The 19,318-nt window shown below is 32.9% G+C and overlaps 1 protein-coding gene across 1 annotated transcript; it reads right to left on the bottom strand.

Moving 5' to 3' along the window:
• Window positions 1-941: 941 nt before the first annotated feature.
• On the bottom strand, window positions 942-15,855 carry LOC127706243 (uncharacterized). Its single transcript, XM_052210742.1, has 9 exons — window positions 15,724-15,855; window positions 13,928-14,046; window positions 10,769-10,893; window positions 9,529-9,926; window positions 7,792-7,845; window positions 6,201-6,339; window positions 3,696-3,811; window positions 2,910-3,003; window positions 942-1,649 (listed from the first exon to the last, which is right to left on the bottom strand). Exons 1-9 carry the CDS (start codon window positions 15,817-15,819, stop codon window positions 1,444-1,446), a joined length of 1,347 nt encoding a protein of 448 aa, XP_052066702.1. The 5' UTR covers window positions 15,820-15,855; the 3' UTR covers window positions 942-1,443.
• Between the last annotated feature and the right edge of the window lie 3,463 nt (window positions 15,856-19,318).

The following is a 19,318-nucleotide window of genomic DNA, read 5'->3' as shown; positions in this document are numbered from 1 at the left end:
GTGCACACTGAATAACCCGCGTAGCAGGTTATTTTAAAGTGTGCACCACATTTTTTATGTTATTTCGAATAGACAGAAAAAATATTACAGTCATTTCTTATAATTTAATTCTAAATTCCATTTTAAACCGGAGTAAACCATGAAAAAACGTTGATGACGTCACGGTCACATGACAAAATTATGTCTATGAGCTGATAAACAAACAACGTCAGCCAATCAGAAGACGCGTTACATCCAAAATTAAATTATTATTCAATATAAGATTTAAAACAAAATTCATCAAAGATACATAGCTTATAACTTTGAACACCAGACATGCGTTTCGTCTACACAAGACCAACCAGTGCGCTCGAACCAACAAGGTATAACTTTGAACACCAGACATGCGTTTCGTCTACACAAGACCAACCAGTGCGCTCGAACCAACTAGGTATAACTTTGAACACCAGACATGCGTTTCGTCTACACAAGACCAACCAGTGCGCTCGAACCAACAAGGTATAACTTTGAACACCAGACATGCGTTTCGTCTACACAAGACCAACCAGTGCGCTCGAACCAACAAGGTATAACTTTGAACACCAGACATGCGTTTCATCTACACAAGACCAACCAGTGCGCTCGAACCAACAAGGTATAACTTTGAACACCAGACATGCGTTTCGTCTACACAAGACCAACCAGTGCGCTCGAACCAACAAGGTATAACTTTGCACACCAGACATGCGTTTCGTCTACACAAGACCAACCAGTGCGCTCGAACCAACAAGGTATAACTTTGCACACCAGACATGCGTTTCGTCTACACAAGACCAACCAGTGCGCTCGAACCAACAAGGTATAACTTTGCACACCAGACATGCGTTTCGTCTACACAAGACCAACCAGTGCGCTCGAACCAACAAGGTAAAAGGGCTAAATAAAGAACGAAGTTGTAGGGCCTTTTAAAGAACCCACAATTCCAAAATATGTTTCCAAATACAGCTAATGTTATCTATTCCTGGGATAGAAAATCTTGAGTATTCCGAACAATTAAACATTTAGTAAACAGTTAATTCCTGAATTTGACCATATCCATGACTTTTCATGTCAGCACAGGAGATTAAGAATAATTTTGTGTCTGTTAGCTTGTTAAGCGTAGTTTAAAGGTTTCTTCTTACAACTTTCCCAGTCAATCCTACGGTGAATTGTGTACAAAATATTTAGAGGAAGATAATTACATATAGTTGAAGTAGTTTAAGAGGTAATTCAGGTCCGTGTGCACATTAAACAGCCTCTTTGTTAATATAATAAATTAATGAAACACGTCGAATTAAAAAAAAAGTCTTAAATTGTAATTAAGAAATAAAGAATTAAAGAAACAACATATAACATATTGTACTAAAACAATCATACTTTCATCAGTCAACGTTTGAATGAAGTTTCACAGTCAAACTATAAAAGTTAGACTTCATGAACGTCATCAATACTGTCGTTTTCGTTGTGCTTTACAGAGTTTCCATTCATTATCTTCAGACCACGAAAATCCAAAGATGGAATTGACGGTCTTGGAGAAGATCTAGACGATGACGGCAGAGTCTCGTTTTCACTTATCAGACATAACGATGAGCTATCTAATTTCATTTTGTTCTTTCTCTTTCCAAGCGTTGCTATAAATAATAAAATAAAAATATTTGATTAAATCAAAACTGTTCTTCAGAACTTTTCAAAGTTTTAAATTTTCTGTATGTCCGTAATATTTTAAAATCTGGCAGGTCAACCAATAAATTGTATAAAATCATATATTTTTCTCAGTGATATATTTAAGTATGCGACGCATAAGGTTGATCATTCTGAGACGCTTTTTGTTTATATAGTCTTCCAGTATTACAGTATGACACTTTGCTTTGCACAGTATATTCATTTATATTTAATATATCAATTACACTTTAGGCACCTTTACCTTAGTCCAAAGTGATTTGATTTCATAACTCCTCAAACTTTTGAAACGGTACAAAAGAGTTAACTATAATGTTTGCTATTTCCTTTAGCTTCGAAAGATTTAACATTATCATTTGGTTGGCCGTTATATGTTAGAGATTACCATAGGTATGATCGACTTGTTGTAACCGTAAATACCAATCGAATATGACATCACCGAATGCGACTTGTTACGGAATTATAATTTTGCATGATCAACACAACGATGGATATTACTTGTAGACCAAGAACTGATGACTCCACGGATCAAATGAGTTAAGCCCTGTTTTAAGTTGAAATTGTGTGCCTCAATCTTTAGTTTTCGGTGTAGAATTTTGTGGATTTGTTTGTAGTTTTGTCGTTTTATTTCTGGCCATGGTATTGTCATTTTTGTAAGTCTTGTAGTTTGTTTTTTTTTTACCCTCGATTTTATCTAAATCTGTTTGCGACATACTTATTGTCAACCAATTAACAAGATTGATCAAGTTACCTTGGCATCTAATATCTACAATATTCCTTATTTTATGACAATCAGCTATCATTTGGTTCGGACATAAATTGTGTCAAAATGTTTACATATAGCTGCATTTACTTATAATCTATATCAAAAACATTCCCTGTTTAAATTCATTAAGTGTACCGGTATGAATTCGGGAAAATGAATTCGGGGTTAATTCAAAGGAAAAGTAGTGATATGGTGAATTATTCATTATGCACTATTTGCACACGAACTTGATTAACCCAAAAGCAGAGAAACACCGTTTTTGTTGCTGTGTTTTATCCTGTTAGTACGGTGAAGTCCAACTAAGAGCAAACGCTCAAACCTCATTTTAACTTCAAGACACTACAAGCAACAATAAAGCTATTTGCTACATGTCGATATGTATTCCAATTTTCAATGTTAAACAATAGAAAACATAATTAAAACATGCACATATAAATATACTCACACTGGAACTTTTGTTCCGCTTTTAAACATTGGTCAATCTTCCATTCATCAATATTTTCTGCTAAACATAATCTTCTCAGAGCATTACACTGATACTGTAAAACATCATTCGCCAATAAATCAAAGAGAGATAACTCTAAACCACTCACAAATATAATAAGTCAAGAAATATTTTTCTTTATTCATTGGATGACACAGCTTCAAAATACCTATTTTGGGAAAAGGAAACGTACGGGATCTTAAGTGTATGCAATGAACTAACGTTTACTTAAAATTGTGTCATTTCTTACACCCCGACTCCTCGGGGAAAACGCAGTTGGCTAAACTTTGACAATTTTACAATGAAGCAGTAAGTTATAGTCACCTAATGCTCTAAACTACTACTTTTCAGTAGCCACTTTTAAACCAAACCCCGTGAAAACTGCTAGTTGCGATAATCGTACTTATATATATATCAAAAACTTATCATTAACAAGACATATATATATTGCCCAGTTTTCAAATGATTTATATAGTTTGTTCTGATGATGTACTGTTACAGCACTGTCCCAGAGTGGGGAAAGGTTTTGGCGCTAGCAAATACATTTTAATCCGCCACATTCTGTCTGTTTCTGTCCGAAGTCCAGTGGTTTGTTGTATGTCATATTTGTTTTTTGTTAATTGTCATGTACATAAATCAGGCCGTTAGTTTTCTCGTTTGAATTGTTTTACATTTTTTATTTCGGGGCCCTTTCAAGCTTACTTTGTGGTATGATATTTTTAATGTATTTAGAAGATTTTTATATACCTTAAATATTTGAACTTTAACTTCAGTATCTCTAAGAGTATTCTGTATTTTCTTTTTACGTCCGTACAAAAGTTTCAGCCTAAAATGCTCATGATCTTTTACTGCTACCACTAAGCCTTAAATGGTAAAAAAAATTATCATGATCTTTATCTTCAAATTCAACTTTCAACTTTCAATGCAACACAATGCTCATGATCATTTACTGCCACCAAACCTACAATGTTAAACATGCTCATGATCTTTTACTGCTACTACCAAACCTATAATGGTAAAACAAATTCTCATGATAATCTTTTACTTCCAAAAACCTTCAATGTAAAGCAATGCTCGTGGTCGTTTACTGCTACCAAGCCTACAATTTTAAACATGCTCATGATTTATAATGTTTCTGTTAAACGAACAATGTAAAAAATGCTCAGAATCTTTTTCTTCCACTAAACCAACAATTTAAAACAATTTCATAATCTTTTTTCCAACAAATTTACAATATAAAAAAAGCTTTTGATCATTTACTGCTACCACTAAACCTTCAATGTCAAACAAAATCGATTTTAAACGCGCGTAAATTGGATGTACAGTGTATATGCAAAGTCCTTATATTTAAAACATAAATATGATCATCGTGTTTATTATAAAAAGGCACTATTCATTTTTTTGTTCACATATGAAATCAGTAACTGTATAAAACTTTGGCTGTGGTTAATCATGCATTAAAAGAAGGTAAGGTATTTAATAGGTTTTATGGCTTATTTTCTTCATGTTTTCACATCCGTTTTCATTATCCTGAGGTAATAACTCAAAACGCCAAAGATTAAAAATAAGAAAATATTGTTTGAATGCATAAGGCAGATATTTCGAACATTACTAAAGGAGGAAAATTCGAATCTTCAAAGTGCAAATATTATGTAACACTTACTCGTAAAAATCAATGGTTGGATTCGTTAAGACTATTTTTGTCGTTCTAATAGCTAATGTTACTGAATTGCACTAAATTACCCAGTTTAACATATCGACAGTTATTCCCCTTTTAATACAAAAGTTCCGTGCTCAACAAAGGGGAGGTTTACAGTGAATTAGAAGATTTGAATTAGTAAAACCTCCCGATGAATTTTTCATTTATCTATGTCTTTAGAAATAGGTGGAAGATACCAAGGGGACAAACAAGTTCACAAAACACAGAAAACCCCAAGACTGAGCAACACGAACACCACCAGAAATTTGGAGTGATCTCTGGTGCTCCAGGAGAGTACACAGATTCCGCTCTACTTGTGAAACCGTCATGTTGCTCATGGTAACTACTAATTCGATGATAAGCCTAAAAACATTTCTTGACATTGAGTTTTCAAGATATGTATTTTCTATGTTACTGACTGGGGTACAAAAAAAAGTCATGTTCTTCGACATTGTGTTTGAACAAAATAAGTACGGAAAGCACGTTTTAACTGGATATTTAATTGCAATTGCTAAAAAAAGAGGGAATTAATTCCGTAAACAAGAATAAACAAAAATCATAATTTAAACATTCAAGAACACGGGAGTAGATATTTGAGCGAAATGGCATGACATTTGAGGGATAAAAAAGAATGTTGAACGCCAAAATATAGGACATTTGAGTGCCGAAATTTTTATAGGACATTTGAGCGAAAATAAAAAAAATAAGCATAAGACATTTAAACGACAATAAATTAAGAATGATGAAGGAGTACCTCTTCCGATCGCCAGATATAATCTGTTACCCCTGCTCACCACAGGGAGGCTGACGTAAGATTTTGAACAGGATATAGTTAATAAAATGTGTAGTTTATAATGCACATAGTTTAAAACATCTTTTGATTGTAATAAAACAAAGCACAAAAGCAAAAAACTTAAAACTCGGCAATGGCATTATTGTCATGTCAGTTCCGGCTTAAAATTTATATTATAGGCTTCTGACATAAAAAAAAATCCCTCGTTATTTTCTGCTGGCAGTACCACGAATGCTAAATTTGCATTATTAGTCTCGGTCAAAATTATATCCATTTTAACATGTGCATGCATTAGTATAAATACCTCAAGAACATTACCATAATCTTAGTTAAATCCACGTCACTCACCTTACTTTTGTTTGTAAACAGGATATAAATTGGGAAAAACAGATAATGTCAAAAACAATATTTTAAAAAGAACATTGCTCTAGGGTAATCAATCAAACCATCGCAAAAGAGGGTAGACAACAGAAAGTTGGATAGGAAAAAAAACAAAGAGATTTATTGCGCACAAACAGGCAATACTAACTTTACCAACTCAAAGGAGTAAAGGATAATCTGTGTCGATTTGCCTGCACTAAATGGTAGTTTGCCTAAAACAGTTGATAAGCAACTGTCACATTCTGTTCTTGCTACAGACAAGAGAAATGGGGAAAGTATAGGGACACTTTGATTTTTGGCCATATAGTACCGGATGACCCATGTTAACTATTTGTCCTTTCCATAATAAATAAATTAATTAATTAATAAATGCACTTACTGTCAACGACTCGTATGACTCTCCATGGTAACAGAAAGGCCAATATAAACACAAAATCTCTCGTACTGTATGTTGGAAAGGCAACTAATAAAATAGTATCTGCGATGAAGGAAATGGTAACAACAAATGCATCAAACACCTACAAAACAAAGTATTTATTAACTTCTATGTCATTTGGTCTCTGGTGGAGAGTTACCACATCTTCTTATTTTTATAGTTATATTTCGTAACCGATATATTAAAAATTACAATAAATAAACTGTATGATTTTCAAAATGATAAGAACACTCCTATCCATATACTTAATAAGTAATACAAGGACTTACTAGACTTTAAGACTATAGAAAAGTTTGGGATTTTTTTTTCTTGTAACTTTCAGAAGTTTGAAGTTACCCGTACCTAAAAGAGATCAAGACAACTGTTTAATTTCGGAAGGAAGGAATGGGTAATACTATTTATACTTGCCACTTGCGACGGGGGGAACACTTTCCCAACTGTTTGATAGTGAGAATGATAAAGAGAAAAATATTGTAGTGCTGTAATTCCGTTAAAAGAAGGTCATCCGAAACGACTATTTCGGTAACTCATCATTAATATATAATCTACCATTGTGTACTAGCATTACAGAGAAGTCAAGACATAAGATCAATTCCGAAAGGACTGAATGTGTATCACTTAATGTCCCAGACACTGAGTTGTCGGTGCGTAAAAGTTTTGAAACGGCTTTATAAACAGATACAAAATGGAATTGTATATATGTTAGTATATAAATGTTAAAACTCTGTCATGCGAAGACCCCATGGTTTGACAAGGGTAGACAAATATGGTCGTCTGGACATTTCCTGTACACCAGTAAGACAAGTGATAGAGGATGTGTTCAATTTGGCTATGCGAGATTTTAAAAAATACGCTGTGGCATCGTCTGTTCGGAAAGGAACCATTTAAAGAGTGGCACGGTTTTTACACAAAGAAATCCTTGCTATATCTCTTTCAGGGGTCAAAGGTGACAGTCTATTTTGCCAGTGGCAGTCAAAACGTTTTGATGGTCTTCTCGGGAGACCCTCTTTGAAGGTGTACATAACTTTAAATTTGTCTTTCGTCTTCAACGTGCAAGAAATATTTCCCGCTGAACGTTTTATCTATTTAGCAAAACGCCATTCGATTTGTATTTAGTAGCAGTGAATGTTTTTCTACATTTTTATTTTATTTGAGATGGAACCATTTTGCCATAGGCACGAACTGGAATGTCTAAACAGGAAAGCGATACTTCATTCTCCACCTTAAAGATTGTGTGTTGTTGTATTAATTCTTCACCAGTCCAAATAAGTAGTATTATTGTTCAATTGAACACAATTCTATTAAATTAAGTTTTGGCATATATTATGTGTACCTAAGTGCACTGAGCACCTTTTATTGAAAATACTTGGATATGACTGAGGCGTGACGACTCGCGATTTTGACTGAAGAATTCTTGATATAATCTGCCATGCAACTAATTTTAACAACATTAACACAGTGTGCCATAAAAGTTGTATAACGTAACTAAATGTATCTTTGTTTTCAAGTTATGTTTTAATTTTATTTGACTTACCTCTAAACGTCTATGGAAAAAAAAGGAACCAGCACAGAGTGCTTTTAAAATTGTCTGAAATTAAAAGTAACTTCCATTTCAATAAAGATCACAGACTATTAATTATATATACATCATTTACCTTTTTAATGCATATCTATAATCTAACCATGCAATTTTATTAAACACTAAGTATACACATCTTGTTTGTTGATAATTGTTGAATTAGTATTTTACATCCAGTTGCAAATATTACATGCATATCAGGACGAAACCGTGCTAATGTAATATGATTATGAACAATGCTTTGTACTAGACCGACACGCTGATTCAGGTTGACCAATTGATTTTCAAATTCTGGGTTTAAATAGGAATGATGATATATAGCTAACATAATGAACACAAAATGTTTACACTATTGTTTCAGGTTAAGTTGAAGATTGGCGCCTATTAAAACGTTTAAACCTGCTGCATTTGTTTGCATCTGTCCTAAGTCAGGAACCTGATGTTCAGTGGTTGTCGTTTGTTGATGTGGTTCATAAGTGTTTCTCATTTCTTGTTTTTTATATAGATTAGACCATTGGTTTTCCTGTTTGAATGGTTTTACCCTAGTAATTTTTGGGGCCCTTTATAGCTTGCGATTCGGTGTGAGCCAAGGCTCCGTGTTGAAGGCCGTACTTTGACCTATAATGGTTTACTTAACAAATTGTGACTTGGATGGAGAGTTGTCTCATTGGCACTCATACCACATCTTATATCTATATAACTCAAAGAGTTTTGTGCGTACAAGTAATACATTTCACGGGAATAAAATCTCTCTTTGCGTCCATAGTAAACTGTGCGATCAATGTTGTTTTGGATAATAAAAGAAAATAAGGTTGCAGACTAGTTATACCATATAGATGGTACTTGCTATTTTTTTTAGGGTCCTCTCGTTTAATTATGCAACTCCTCTGTACGATGGATAATAAATATGTAAGTAATTCAAATGACCCTTTTCTATCCCTATATACTAATAATGAACCTGGACAATTGCCGGAATATTTGCCTTTCTTTCAGAAAAAAACAATTCTTTATCTTACATCTCTCTCTCTTTAAATTTGTCGGTCGAAGATATTTTGTAACAATGTTATCTGATGAAGCTGTTACATCGAAAGAAAAATCAGAACTAACTAAAAATTGTTTAAGATAAGAAATTCTCCATATAGAAATATGATTGGTTCATAAATATCGCCTGTCATCTATGTCAAAAATGTTTTATGTGTATGTCTGTTGAAATCAGTCAGACTGTCATTAATATCCGCAAAACTGAACAAAAATGTATTGTTTTGTTTTTGTTTTTTTCAATTTAGTGATTTTCTCTGTTGAGATATGCTAGGCAATTTGAAATCAGACCTTGTTATACATTACAAAAATAGTTTAATTCTTCAAACAATTCAAAATTATTGTACCTTTATTGATAAATGGATACTCTGATATAATCTTTAAATTCTATATAAAAAATACTTTCTTAGGGTTTGAGATTTCCTGATGAATGTTAATCCAGAAAAGCGTTATTATTAAAAGGTCGTTTTTGGTCAAAATCACGTGTTATGATACTTCTACATCCTTGGCTAATGAATAGATGGCTTTGAGCGATCCTGATGAATACAAATCACATCACGAAAATTGAAGCCAAAACAGTTACCATGATACCATCGATACATAAAAGTTATAAAATAAAGTGACCAAGTTATGAATAAATAACAGTATACCTACCTCTATTGAAATAATACCTAAAATTGCGACACTAGCAAAATGAAAAATATGAGCAATGTGTTCCTCTATACTATATTCCTTATGAGAATGTATCACAGCCGTGCTATCAAACATACTGTCCATAGTCCGTACATCCGGGCTTATATCAGTCATAGGATGAATGGTTGACATGGGTAATGTCCGTTTCACTCGGACTTTGTAGTGTATAGAACTATTTGTGGAATTATTTATCACATCATGATCAGAATGAGAAATATTCCAATGAATTGTCGCCTGTAGAAGCATGTTAAATATTTCCTGAGTTTGTTTTCCTCTTAGAATTTGTTCGTTTGTCTCTCGTATGAGTGCTAGAAAGTAGTGTGTACTATTCGTAAAGCTTTCTGTTTCTTCTAGGGTAACTGAAATCAAATATTATATATATTTGAATAACACTACGGTATCAAAACCATTTATTGTTTTGTTTTGGTTAGATATAACGACGTCTTTGAATCAAACAAACGTTGTAAGAATAAGGGTTTCGAAGCGAGAAAATGTATCATGTATCGGACAGCTATATCATCGCGGCTCTAACTCACGCGATTGAGGCATTTATAACAAAAATTGTATGCAATGAACCATGCACTCAAACCCACTCAATCATATTCATGTTTTAAAAACTAAGTGTCAATAATTGAGTGCCTTTCCTGTCACAAGATGTGAGAATCGGAACAAGTTAAAAAAAAACTATAGCCTGATGATCTAATTACTTATTAGTTGTTTTTTTTTTTTTTGCAGGCAATATCCATCAATATGACAGAAATATTACTCTACATTTGATATATTAATTGAATTGTAAAAAGTCACGAGATAGTGTGATACATGCATATCAAATGAAGTTCCCATACAATATAAATTATTCCAACGGATAAGCAAAACATCTGTTGTACAAGGTAACTGGCCCAAATATATAATCGCATTCATTCAACAAAAATGTGTAACAATGATATTGTTGAAGCATACAAACATAAGTCGTTCCCTGAACGAGTCTCGTAAAACAGCTCTAATCAAGAATCGTTCTAGTTTACTATACACTTAAATATTCAGTTAAACCTATTAACAGATCATATGTTTCTACATAGAAAATGTTTGCTTTTTCGAGTTTTTTGGCAAATAAGTAAGCTGTTGGTGATAAAATTCATGGTACAGTATATGTACTGTGAAGGAAGATCATTTATAAACATATAGTTATTGAACTGCTTACCTTTAACCTTGTACAAGTCGAGAGTTAACTCCCCTAACACTAATGCACAGTCGAAAATGCATAGAATTACTAGGGTTAAAAGCATGTATTTGCTTTTGAAAAATTCATATCCCCGTCGACGGATCCTGAAAAATAAGATATATATAGAACAAATTCACATTGATATCATTTGGTAAATAATGTCCTATCGGACAAGCTACCGGTCATTACAACAGTCCTATGTAACACAAATGTACCTCACAGATTCAATGGAGCAACAGCGGAATAAAGAATGAATTTTCAATTTTTTAATGTCGTGTTTGTAATTATGACGCCCTGCAGAAAGGTCCACTTACTTTCAAGATTACAAATAGAGACAACACTAAAACAGTACTCTAGGTTCATCAATATTTGATTTGATGGATTAGGGAAGCAGTACTTCGTGTTTTCAAGCGACTCTTGATGGTTACTTGAGTACATTCAAGCTCTGGCTTTAACGTACATCATGTTCAATACGCCTCTATTAATCTTGTTGTACAATTCAATTTCGAACATATAATATATGTATTAATATTTCGGTTGACGTAAAATTAAATGCATTTTTGGATTTCTCGTTTGAAATGTTTTACGTTTTATCATGTAGTGTTCTTTTTACGCTTATTACTCTATAGAATGGGTTTTGCTGATTATTGAAGTGTGTCTTATTGGCAGCCGTACATGTACCGGTTATTCTTATTTTCATTTTTTGAATAAGGAAAGGAAAGCACACTATGCAGTTTTTAAGAAAAGCAATATTTTAGTTCAAATAAAGTAATTAAAGCTCCGAATTGTGAACAACTACGCACTGTTTGCAATATCATCGGTGTAATAACAAGAAGTATTTTTTTATTATGTTGCACTTTTGATTTGTTTATACGCCCGCTTACGGGACGTATTATGGTGTACCGTTGTCCGTCGTCACAACGTCGGACAATAACTCAAAAACTCTTTAACCAATTTTTTATGAAACTTTGGTGAATTGTTTATATCTATTGACGTGAGCTCCCTTCGATTTTTATAAATTTTAGATTTTACGTTTCCGAGTTATGGAATTTTATTCATAAAAAAGGAGGGATTTTGGACAATAACTCAGAATACTTTGAGCAGTTTGCAATTGGGGACTCGTTTATATCTATTAAAATAAACTCCCTTTAGTTTTTTTCATAAATTTTTGGTATGACATTGAGGAGTTATGGAACTTTATTTGAAAAAAGTGACAGGCGTAGTATGCGCTCATGGCGTAGCTCTTTATTAAGTTTTCTTTTATATAGTGCTTAGTTTTAGCAAACAAACAAAAATGTCATTATACACTATGTACTAACCATGACCCTTATGATAAGTTTATATCCACCCACACTTTGCCATTATAGATAATTACCATTTAAACTACTGCGTAATGTTTAATTGACGTCAACTGACGGATCCTCGCCTCAATGGTGTAACCACTTGTTATCTCAAAATGATTTATATACCTTAGATCATGTATGTCTCCCTGATGACTCTACTTTATGTACAAGAAAATAGTAGTTCTCTAACAAAGAGATAGATAAGTCATTTCTTATTGTTTGTGTAATTGATTTTTCCTTTGAAAGATAAGACCTAGACGTCCTATTTCCATCAATCTCAAAAACAAAGAACTTTCCGACAAAGCATTACAGTGTAAGGTTGACTGAATTAAATTTTTGAAATGTTTGAATTTTTTAATATCGAAAAGTTTGTCCTGTATTTGTACTTTATAATTATCTGTCATACCCATTGTATTGTGTGTTTGGTGAGTTTTCTCAAAGAGCTAGACATCATGGAGTTACTTTTAGGAACATAAACTAGTTAGCTCTGAGTCAGAATGATATCCAGTTAAGGTGACATATCTTCCTGTTGAGTAATACCGAGTAAGCTAGTTTGTTTAAAAATACGAATCAGCGTGTCCTTCTAGTATAAAGGTACATTTATATGACATTATACAATGTATGTTGTCCTCCTAGAACCGTATAATCAATTTATGTTTTTTGGATAAACTATAATTTAGTTGGTTTCCATATTTATGGACTCGACTCCAATTGCAGGTTCACCTGCTTTGGATTAAATAATATGTTTTAAAAAGATATGACTGCATTTGTTTATTGTAATTAAATTTTGTTGATATAGGGTTTGTCAGATATCAGTAATTGCCAAAAGGTTTAATGGTTTGGACATATATTCCAAGCCTTAACTATGGTATAGATATATGGTCACCTTGACTTCTCCAGTATAAGATTTGTAGTAAGATAATGCCGAGGGGTGCATCCGTTTTAATAAGCAGGATGTATAACTATGCCTCGTGCTAAAGCATTTAAAACCTTTTGGTTATGTGCTTTGTCTATATGCCATTTTGTTTTTCTTTGTTGATATATTTGTTTGTTTTTATAGTGATTAAGATTATAACACGAGGTTGACTTCTGTATCCCTATTTTTGATATTTTTACCTATTATGTCTGTTTGTTTTGTTCACACATTGTTGTCAATATAATGGAATTTTATGCGACTGTCATACAAGTGAGTGGTTTAGCTAGCTATAACACCAGGTTTAATCCATCATTTTCTACATAAGGAAATGCCTGTACCAAGTTAGGAATATGGCAGTTGTTTTCCATTCGTTTGATGTGTTTGAGCTTTTGATTCTGCCATTTGATAACGGACTTTCGATTTGAATTTTCCTTGGAGTTCGGTATTTTTGTTATTTTACTTTTTGAAAAAAATCTTTGAGGAGTTCATAGGTTTCCTATTGCAGAGTAAAATATCTGTCCTTACAAAACATACCTCCTTATCTAAACGGCAGTTAAAATGTTCAACCTTAAACTGTAATGTTTGTGGGATAAGGTTAATGTTTTTATAAATTGACGGTAATTATTGTGTGTGTGTTTTGTTTTTGGTTTTTGTACTGAGTATAGTTCATGAATCGTTTGCCACTGTATGATAATCAAACAACAATCTATCAATTAAAAAGGAAAATCGAAAATAACTTCCCCTCAAAAATATAAGTTTGTACTGAACGATTACATTAAACCATGTTCTATCTTTTCAACACGTTTAATGTGAATCAGATCTCCAAGAAAAGTGATTGATCATAACATATCTTAATTGGTTTTTTTTAATCTTTCTTACTTTCCAAAGTGTTCATGTAGGTGTAAAGAGTCTTGTTGGAGTTCCTCCTCTAGTTCGTTTTCTATCTTTTCAACGTATCCATGTGTCTTAGCTAGGACTAAAGTTTCTGCTACCAAAGTCTTGAAATGATAAAACAAAATATGTTAGCAAAATATACAGTCATATTGTCAACGTGTAACAATACTTAAAATGCATATCTATTTTTCTAAAACAGTTAAAAATTATTTAAAGAGCATATTATTCGCTATTGTTTTTAATTTTAATGATTGCTTACACGTGTAAATAACGATCGTCCTGAACATGTTAAAATATTTTTTCACTGGACGTAAACCAAACTACAGTAAATCAAACAAAAGAATAACGAAAAACAATAAACAATAAAGTGTATTTAACGACTATCTAGAAGTTAGTAGATACAGCAAGAAAATATATAGATATAGGAAGATGTGGTATGAGTGCCAATGAGACAACTCTCCATCCAAGTTACAATTTATAAAAGTAAACCATTGTAGGTCAAGGTACGACCTTCAACACGGAGCATTGGCTCACACCGAACAGCAAGCTATAAAGGGCCCCCAAAAATTACTAGTGTAAAACCATTCAAACGAAAAACCAACGGTCTAATCTATATAAAAACGAGAAATGAGAAACACGTATGAACTACATAAACAGACGACAACTACTGTAATCAGATTCCTGACTTAGGAAATATGTCCATATGACACCATGCTCCACTCACACTATTTCTATGTCCATATGACACCATGCTCCACTCACACTATTTCTATGTCCATATGACACCATGCTCCACTCACACTATTTCTATGTCCATATGACACCATGCTCCACTCACACTATTTCTATGTCCATATGACACCATGCTCCATCCACACTATTTCTATGTCCATATGACACCATGCTCCACTCACACTATTTCTATGTCCGTATGACACCATGCTCCACTCACACTTTTTCTATGTCCATATGACACCATGCTCCACCCACACTATTTCTATGTCCATCTGACACCATGCTCCACTCACACTATTTCTATGTCCATATGAAACCATGCTCCACTCACACTATTTCTATGTCCATATGAAACCATGCTCCACTCACACTATTTCTATGTCCATATGAAACCATGTTCCACTCACACTATTTCTATGTCCATATGACACCATGCTCCACTCACACTATTTCTATGTCCATATGACACCATGCTCCACTCACACTTTTTCCTTTTCCTGTTCAGTGAACAGTTAACTTTTTGTAAAAATCCTAATTTAGAATATCATATATTAAACAGTTCACTTCATTTTGAATATGAGTACAAGGTTACAAGTTGGTGTGGCCATAAACTACATTAAACTTAAACTTTATCCATTTCCATGTTCAGTCAAAAGCCAAATTTGGCAAATACACTTAACAGTTCATGTACATGTTTATTAGGTTTCAAGTTGATGTGACCATAAACTACCTTAAACCAAAGCTTTAACCTGGGACGGACAGACGGACGCACAGACCGGAACATATAAACTATCGTAGTCGGGCCTGGAGCATAAAAACACGTATTTCCCATTTAAATTTACTATACATTATAAGATAAGCGTACTTTATTAATAAAATAGAGAATGGAAATGGGGATGTTTCAAAGAGACAACAACCCGACCAAAGAGTAAAAAAAACAACCGAAGGCCACTAATGAGTCTTCAACACAGCCAGAAAATTCCGCACCCGGAGGCGGACTTCAGCTGGCTCCTAAACAAAACTATTTTTTCAAAGTGTATATTTACCCTGATTGCACTTTCCCTCCTTTTTCCATATTTAGGTTTATTTCCTCCGCAATCAGGAGTATGTCCATTCAGAGATGCACCAAAATTAGGGAACATCGATAAAATTCAGTTGTACTTTAGAGCTCATCGGATCCTGTTAAATCTTTTATGCAGAACAACTTGCCTATAAAATAAAATCATAAAACACCGATACACTAATGTTAAATTGAACCGATAATTGTTTCTTTTGATTAATATTTGATATAATTACCGTGTAAAATATTAATTTTAATGTACCCTATTATCAATAAACGATCACAAAACAAATATAACCTATATCGTATCTACAGAAATAAAAAATCTTGTTTAGAAACAGCTTGAATTACGAATATGTACGATACAATCAATTTGACAATAATAATTGTTTTCGAGCAAATGGTGCTTTAATAGATAAACAGGACCGTGGTACTATATGTAACGAATAGTTGTAGGCGGAACCCAAACAACATTCAAATATTCCATGCAATTTGTATGAAAATAAGATATTGTGCAACAGTGATTATAACTAAAACTATTAAAAATGGATTCTTACTTTCCCACGTTTAAATACTTTCTGCATGTCTTGCGTGTTATGAGTAAATAATACAGTAGATTATTAAAAAATATTCATTTTAGACTTTACAGGTCTACTTCTACCTGCAGATACGACATAAAATTAGCCAGTCATTTTAGACTTTACAGGTCTATTTTACTTGCAAAAACAAAAAATATAGTCATTTTAGACTTTACATGTCTGTTTTACCTGCAGAAACAATAGCCAATCATTTTAGACTTAACAGTGATAGAAAAACAGGTCTATTTCATGCAACAACAAATAAAGAAGGTCCACTTATCAAGACGACTTCAGTGAATGCATACTTTGGGTGCTAATAAAAGTGGTATTATTTGTTTATTTTTAAACAATTAAACCTATCCATAATTTGTATTTTTTACAGTTCTCTTTATGATTTGTAGAGTCACAGAAGGTTGATTAAGTTTAAGTGCACGAGATCTGTGGAGGCTGTGTGAATACAAAAGTACAGATTTAATTTATTAGCACTAAAACAATATAATAGAAATACTCGATTAAATCATGTTAATATCCTCCAATAATACTCAACAATACTTCAGTTTATCATATGTTTTATGACAAAGCTGATTACAAAACTGCAATTATATGAAACATGAAGTAAACAAAAAACAAGGTCATATTGGTTGGTCTAACTTTCGATTGCAAAATTGTAAATTCAACCTGTTTTCTGACCAACATGAACACCCCAGTACTACATTCCTCACTGAAAACCACCTGCTAAATAAACATATACATGTATATGTGTAATATCGAAATCAATATGAAGTCGTTAATAAATATAGTCTAACTGAAAATATGCAAATTGGTGCATTGAAACACCCGAGTGAATGAATAAAGTCCCGTTATTTTGAAAATTAAAACTGTTCAAGTGCACATAATACAAAGGACAGTTGTCAAGACTCTAAATAAGATAATTTGTTTGGTCAATTAAGTTTTTTAGACATGATAAAAAGGATATGTCAAATTTCGACCTAGGAAATGAGGAAAAAAAGACCAATCATTAAAGTATTTGAATGATAAACCATTGAATTGGCAATACTATTAACAATACAGCACCGGATGTGCATTTCGACAATAAATGTGTCTTCAGTGATGCTCGAGAACAACAAAGTTCAAAATCCAAAACCAAATACAAACTTTGAATAGCTGATAAAACCAAAAAGAACAATAAGTTAAGCAAATCCAAATAGAAATCAAAGCTATGCACGTGAGAGATAGATTCCTTAACTTAAATGATATCAATTTTTTTTACAACAAAATGAATAAAACAATATCCGTATTTTCATGCCAGTATCGAGGTTCTGGATACTAGGCTACTGGTACCCTCGCAGAAGCATTGACCAAGTGGTAGTAATAACGGTAACGGTAAAAAAAAATTAACGCATCATGATCGCATTAATTTCTCTACAGTAATGTTTGATACCACAAAATAGTTGGAAATTCCAAACCTAATGCAAACGTTGAGGAGTTTAAAAAACAAACAAACAAACAAACAAACAAAATAACAAACAAAATAACAAAAAGTAAAGCCAACCCCAGACAAGGAATCAAAGCTATAGCCTTAAATTTAAAATAATTTTGGAAAATTTATCATATTTAAATAAAACAATATCAATATTGTCATGTGTACCGAGGTACTGGCTGCTGTGATAATCGTTAATATAGTGTCTTCTTTGCTCAGGTACTGAATGTGTATGAAATATTCGCGAATGGACGTGTAGGCAAAAGACAATCAATCAGTTATTATTTGTGAATCTTTGAGCTTAATTAGTCTACAGGAAAATTGTCAGCTATTATCATCACTTTTGTCACCAATTTGCGTCCGTTGTCCTATCGTTATTATACCCATTTACTGTTGTATATATGTCTCTGAGTGTTGCCTAGATTAATCAAATTTGTGATAAAAATGAGGAGAGGAACTAAAGAGGGCAATACAAATTCATGAGTCGAAGAAAAACTGATAATAACATGGCAAAAAAAACACGACATGAAGAACACAAACATATAGAAAACACTACACAGAAACCCGAAGTTTGCTCGACACGAACATATAGAAAACACTACACAGAAACCCGAAGTTTGCTCGACACGAACATATAGTAAACGAAAAAAACATTGCTTCTGTTTTGCACGAGCGTTTTTGATCCATTTCAAAGTAAAACAAAAGAACGTTAAACAAAACTCTAGAATTGTAATTTAACTAATTCAAAATGTACTTTATATATATAGATGTTTGTGTGAAATGACGTCTATATCAATCTATATCAATCTATATCAATCTACTGTGTATGAATTAATGCTTGTCTCGGTGCGATCTGTTTTGTTAAAAAATAGTGTATACGATCTAACGTTATTTCTTCTCCTTCAATACTTATAAATAAAATCATCATTTTTATTAGCTTTTTACATGACGTATTGAACTATGCGATTCATCATATTTACGTCAATACATCAATGCTGATTCTGTACAAAACGAGATTCTATTAGAACGGGAGGAACTTAAATGTCAAAAATTCATTAATGCCAATATAAACAAGAACGCTTTTTAAAGCAGACGTATCGTCAATATGGTGTCACATATAGCAATATTGTATCCAACCGACAGCTGAAAGCAAATTTACGTAATAGCAATATCTTATCAACGTAGATGACCTATTAGAGAAATGTTCTTAAAATTCATACAATTTTTTGTCGACAGTGTTTAATCAATACCTTTTCCATGTTTCATATGACTATTTAACTTTTAGATGTACGCCAATTCGTTCTGTTTGTTTGTTCATCGTCTCTTTGAAGATCCTCCATAAACAAACTGTTTGTCGGTGTAAAAATAACCACAAACTATTACCAATGCATTATATTGATTGAAAGGTGTTTAACGCTATTTCGTGGCGGTCAGTTTTTATTTGTGAAGAAATCCGGAGTGCCAAGAAAGAACCACCGACCTTCGGCAAGAATACTGACAATCATAGTCAATTAAAATTGGAG

Source organism: Mytilus californianus, unplaced genomic scaffold (genome assembly GCF_021869535.1).
Source record: "Mytilus californianus isolate M0D057914Y unplaced genomic scaffold, xbMytCali1.0.p SCAF_6, whole genome shotgun sequence".
Taxonomy (NCBI): domain Eukaryota; kingdom Metazoa; phylum Mollusca; class Bivalvia; order Mytilida; family Mytilidae; genus Mytilus; species Mytilus californianus.
Note: the sequence above shows the minus strand (reverse complement) of the source record. Positions and strands in the feature narration are given on the sequence as shown.